The sequence below is a fragment of the Chrysochloris asiatica genome, unplaced genomic scaffold (assembly GCF_000296735.1).
Source record: "Chrysochloris asiatica unplaced genomic scaffold, ChrAsi1.0 scaffold00035, whole genome shotgun sequence".
Taxonomy (NCBI): domain Eukaryota; kingdom Metazoa; phylum Chordata; class Mammalia; order Afrosoricida; family Chrysochloridae; genus Chrysochloris; species Chrysochloris asiatica.
Window position 1 is genome coordinate 5596450 of NW_006408553.1, and position 6177 is coordinate 5602626.

At 46.8% G+C, this 6177-nt stretch overlaps 1 protein-coding gene across 1 annotated transcript in view; it reads right to left on the bottom strand.

Moving 5' to 3' along the window:
* HGSNAT (heparan-alpha-glucosaminide N-acetyltransferase) overlaps positions 1–5425 on the bottom strand; it is a 50097-nt gene extending 44672 nt beyond the window's left edge. Inside the window, exon 1 of the mRNA XM_006859983.1 lies at positions 5170–5425. Coding sequence (XP_006860045.1) covers positions 5170–5425 — 256 coding nt within the window. The remainder of the gene's footprint in view (positions 1–5169) is intronic.
* Between the last annotated feature and the right edge of the window lie 752 nt (positions 5426–6177).

Here is a 6177-nt window from a genome sequence, read left to right on the forward strand (position 1 = left end):
TTTTGAGTGCCTTCCAACCTAGTGACCCTTTATAGGGTTTCTGAGGAGCGGCTGGTGTTTGAACCACTGACCTTGCAGTTCAAACTGATCTTGCGGTCCAGCACATTATCCTGCAGTGCCACACCAGGACTCCTTTATTTGTTTGTTGTTGTTGTTGTTAAGTGCCCTCGAGTTAGTTCCGAATCATAGCCACCCTGAATAGCTTTTACACGGAGCGACTGGTGGGCTTGAACTGTTGACCTTTCAGTTCAAATGGCTTTGCAGTCTGGCGCATTAACCCACAGCACCACAACAGGACTCTACTCCTTTATTTGTTTACAAGATTGTAATTATAAGGCCATAGTCCCGGTTTGGCGCTATGGAATAAGCAGTGGACCACCAGTCCGTATGAACCACAAGGTCAGAAGTTCAAACACACAAGTTGCTCTTGGAAACCCTATACAGGCTCGCTGAGTTGGTACTGACTCGAAGGCACTTAACAACAACAACAATTGTGAGGCCAGGTGATTTTGGCATCCTTCTTTGTACTTTTTACATCGTTTGAGCTTATTTTCCAAAATAATGAGTCGGTCTCAAAGAAAAAACTAAAGGACTCACAGCCCACAAAGAATTAAAGGACTCACAGCCCACAAGAACCTCAGCTTCTTCTAGTCTGATACCAGATGGTGCCCAGCTACCACTGCTGACCATTCGAATCAGGGACATAATAAAAGGTCCTAGATAGAATGAGATCTGAATGTAGAACAAAACTAGAGAAACCAAGCATATCGCCCTAAGGTACCCTTTGAACTTGGAACTGAAGCTACTAGAGGTCACCTTTCAGACAAATAATAGATTGGCTTACAAAATAAACAATATCACCCATATGTATTGTGCTCCTTAAACAATCAACTCTGTGAAACCAGTCAATATTTACCCAAAAACAAAGATGAGAATGTGAGAGGAAGGGAAGGTAAGTCAGTGCAAACAAAACAGACTAGAAATAATGAGAATGTTGACAATAACAATTTATATAAAACTTGTTCAATGAGAACCTAATTTACTGCATACACTTACACCTGTTATTGTTGTTGTTAAATGCCGCTGAGTCATCTCCAGCCCATAGTGACCCTGTGTAGGGTTTCCGAGGAGCTGCTGGTGAGCTTGAACTGCTGACCTTGTGGATCAAACCAACTATGCAGCCCAGTGCATTAATCCACAGCACCACACCAGGACTCCAGGACACTCACCTGAAATCCAATAAAATGTTTCTAAAATAAAATAATGGGTCAGTATCTTTCAGACACACACAAAAGAAGCCAAATACCTAGCCAGGGGACTTCTTGGTGTAGTGCTGTAGGAGCAGCACCAGACTTCGAACCATAAGGTTGGCAGTTCAAATCCACCAGCTGCTCCTTGGAAACCCTATACAAGGTCACAATGAGTAAGAACCAACTTGATGGCACTTAGCAACATGAGCTCTAAATGGAATCTGATGCTGTTTCATGAAAAATTGTCAAGTTCCTATATAGTTGACCAAAGAAATATGTGGGAAATAACCATGGAGCATTATATACAAAAAGGAGCTCTGGTAGCATAGTGGTTACGAATCAGGCTGCTAACCTCAAGGTCGGCAGTTCGAAACTACCAGCTGTTCTGCGGAAGAAAGATGAGGCTTTCTGCTCCTGTAAAGATTTGCAGCCTCGGAAACCCTGTACAGGGTTGCTATGAGTCGGAACTGACTCCACAGTACTTAACAACAACAACAACCTTATATACAAAAGAACAATTCTCTGTTTCTCTTATTGTCTACACTGCCTTGGTGAGGAAATAGCCCAAATAAAGGGACCTTCAATAGTGCTGGACCTACTACGCAGTTTGTATATTAGACCTTTTATTTCATTTCCAAATATTTAATTTCTGGGTCTAGTTCTCTGTTAATGAATACCAATGCTGGATCTTCAAAGATATGTTTTACTTTATTTCTTTTTTTACACATTTTTTTTTCTTTCTTTTCCTCTTCTTTATTTTGCTTTGTCTTTTAAAGAAAATGATGCAGCAGAGTTAGGTGGAAAAGTCTGAGTTTGGTGTATGACTTTTGAGATATTAATACTCAGACAAAAAGCTACTATGTCGCTTGTTGATAATAAACTATTTGCATTATAGATTTTTTCTTTTTTTTTTTTGTCTTATTTTTATAAAGACAGAGCTGCCGAACTTCAGTGGATTGCTGACTCATCAGGCATCTGGAAACTGGACTTCAATCTTTTAGTGGGTAAAGAATGAATCGAAAAGGGAAGATAGACATACATTTATCCTTCAGACAGCAAAGGTTCTGTTGGTCTCCCCTCCCCATGGCTGTGGTGTGTCCATAGGATCCTGTGCGAGTTCCCTCACTCTGATGGGGAGGAACAGGTCCAGCCCTGGAGGAGCTCCCAGTGGGAAGGGGAGGCTAAGTCCCGTCTTAGTTTTCATTTCTTTACAACTAAATGTCCAGTCCTCAAATCAAATGATGGAGTTCTCAGGAGGAAGTTTCTCAAAGCCAAATCTGGGCACCAGGTGGCACTAGAACTTCAGCTGCCTAAAAGTTCTGGGGGTAGAAAGTTTAAGAATACTAATGTCTCTCTCGATACACAGAAATATTATTTATGAGCCCCCTTCTTCCCCTAAAATAACGATCTTAATTAACTGCTACTGTAATACAAAAAAAAAAAAAAAAAAAGCGCGTTCGGATCCGGTCTGACCTTGACAAGCTGTGTTGACTGGGTGGATCACGTACCCTCTCTGGGTCTGTTTCCTAGATAGGGCAGTGCATAATAGGGCAGTCAATCACCTGAAGACCATTTCCAGCATTCATTACGTCTCTACCCTGCAGGATGAGGTGTGAACCCCACATACAGATTAGAAACCCCCAGATTCTAATGGGATGTATGAGAAGTGAGAGGCAGGTGACTCACCTTCCCAGGAGATAAACCCGTCCTTAAGCACTGGACCAAATGATGACTGATCCCACAATCCCTGAGCAAAGAATTCAGTGGAGGAGCTTGTGAAAATACATCTTCTCTGGCCCTGGAGATCTTTGTTCTATGGTTTTGAAGGGAGGCCCTGGAATTTGTATCTTCCAGGAATCTTGGTGTGACACTGTAGGATAAAGCACTGGACCACAAGACTAGTTTGAACCTCAAGGTCAGTGGTTCAAACTTATCAGCTGCTCCTTGGAAAGCCTACATAGGCTTGAGTCCAAAGCAAGTCAACAGCACTCAACAACTCTTTCCTGGTGAGTCCATAGACCAGGCAAGCTCGGGAACATCCGAAGACTAAATCACCTCTCCTATCCTGCAATACCTGGAGTCTTGGTGTGGTGCTAAGGTGAATGCGTTGAACTGCAAAGTCAGTTTGAACCACAAGGTTGGTGGTTCAAGCTCACCAGCTGCTCCTTGGAAACTCTATTATATAGGGTTGGACTCAATGGTACTTAACAACACCAACAACAATCCCGCAACACCTAAGAATCACTGAGGGTGGTAGTGGTGTTTTAAAGTACCATTCCTCCCAGTTCCACCCCCCATTCACGAAGCCTCTCCCAGTTTATGTGAATCCTTAGGGTCTAATCTCACTCAGGGGTGTAACTTTTCAGCAAGACTCCTGGGCTCCAGAAAATTGCTGTTGCTGTGAAGTTGAGTCAGTTCCGACTTATAGGGTTTCCAAGGAGCAGCTGGTGGGTTTGAATTGGTGACCTTATGGTTCTCAATCCAGTGCTGATCCTACAGCATCACACCAGGAGGCCACTACTGTAGTCCTAACACCTCAAAAGTAAAATTTCCCCTCTAACTCACACTTACTACAACCTACTCTTGCAATCAGAACCAAGTCAAGGCATGTAACAACAACAACTCTTGCAACCAAGAATGGTGGAGTGAGTAAACACTTAGTTAACTAAATGGTCTGTGGTTGGAACCTCACCAGCAGCTCTGTAGGAGAAAGATGTGGCAAGTCAGCTCCCTAAAGATGCTCAAAAAAATAAACCCACTGCCATGGAGTTGATTCAGACCATAGCACTCTTGTATACGGTTTCCAAGGCAGCAAATCTTTACAGAGCATAGTCTCATCTGTCTCTTCAGGAGCAGCTGGTGGATTTGAACTGCCCACCCCGTGACTAGTAGTCCAGTGCTTATACTACAGCGCCAACAGGGTTCCTCTGAAACCCTGTCGGGCAGTTCTTCTCTGTCCTATAGGGTCACTATGAGTCACTGCACAGCAGTGAAGTTTTGTTTTGGGTGTTCTACTGCTGGTAGCGTAGTGGTTACAAATCGGGCTGCTAAACTCACGGGTCAGCAGTTCGAAACTACCAGCTGTTCCACGGGAGAAGGATGAGGCTTTCTGCTCCCGTAGAGATTTACAGCCTCTGAAACCCTATACAAGGCCGCTGCGAGTCGGAAACCATTCCATGGCACATAACAACAACAGTTGCAATTTATGTCTCTCCCCCACTCCACTGCCTTTTCCTGAGGTTTTTATTACACAAGAAATTTAATCCAAGTACAGATGGAACCATTCCCCACCCATACCTGACCAAGGGCTAAGTGCTTCGGACGCTCTAGGCTCCCAAATCTAACAACCTGAGCAGAGGCAATGTCCACAAATCTCTTGCTTTCCTACCCTCAGGATGTCAACTGATCTTGTTCCATACCGTCAAGGGCCTTCAAAAGACTGGGTGTTTTAATATTGTAACCGCTTAAAGTCCTTCCACACAGCAGATCAGGGATGGATGTGGTGTAAGTCACTTTTTTGGCCAGTACGTCTCTTATTTAGCTTTGCATTTGGGGAGTCACAGATCTCTAATAAAATATTTAGATTTCCCATGTACTCTCAAGCAGCTCTCAGAGGGGGTGGGAGGGTACCGACTGTGCCCGCGCCACCACCTTGTTTCTAAATGAGCGCGGCCGGAGCCACACTTGGTAGTTTTCCCATTTTCATGGGTTTTGTTTGGTTGCTGTTGTCGGGCTCCTACATTCCACTCACATCCAGGCCCCAGAATGCTGATATATCTGGTGCCTGCAATAGCGGCCAGATTTGTCCAAAACAGGAAAATTCCTGGCCCACGTGGCGCACACAACATCGTAATTTAAACCATAAAAAATCTAGTTCCGGAGAAGGATTTCTTCAGAGGATTCGTTCCGCGTCCCGAACAAGAGCGGGGCGGTGCCTCTCCGCTAGGGCAGGGACAGTCGCGCGGGGCCTCCCCATGACCCAATCGGCCAGAGAGGGCGCAGCGGTGCCGAAGGCCGCCTGGAGCCCTGTGCTGCGGCGCACGCTCACCTCTCAGCGGCGCGGGGTTGATGCCGCGCTCCGGAGACTCGCCGGGGGCCAACAGCGCGGCGCTAAGCACCGACGCGGCCAGCAACAGCGCGATCAGCACCCGGCCCGCGCCTGCTCCTCCGCTCATGCTGCCCGCCGACGCTGCCAATTCAGGCCGCCGCTTCCGCTCCGGCGACGCCTGGGCAACCGCTCCTCTGCCTTCGCCGCGGCGCGGCTCTTGCCCTACACTCCCCGGCGAGCCACCGCCGCCGCGCTCCTCTGCCCTGCGCTTCTCCGCAGCGGACGGCCGCGCGCCAGTCATCGCCTCCCCCTCCGATGCCGTCACCGCTGCCGCCTGAGTCACCCGCTGGCAATGGGGAGGGTGGAGGGGATGGGAGGGGTGTACAGGACAACGAGAGCTGGGGGCGGTACCGAGCGGTGGGAGGGCGCGAAGGGCTGGGTCCCGCGTCTGGGGCGGACCACTCTAGGCCCTGCCCAGGGCAACGCTTTCTACTTACTCATTGCACAAAGTTAGTTTATTTTGCTCTCGTAGAAAGAAACGTGTTGCAAGGCCTCCTGCCAGCCCCCTCAGTGTCCCCTCACCGTTTCTCTGTGCAAAATTCTAATAAGTTCCTGCATCCAGCCATTCACCAAGCAAATGGGTGTTAGAGCACTCTGCCCTATGCATTGTTTTTAAAATGTCAGTGATAACTAGACTGGCAGTCTCTGCCAGCATGGCGTTTACTATATGGAGGGGAAGACCCAATTTAGATAAACCACTTTGGAGAGTTCGTTGTCACCCTCAAACAAATGACCCCCAAATACACTTCTAGCTATATGTCTGGAGAAAATCTCACTCATGTACAATAATGTTTGTAGCAGCATTGTTTGAAATTACAA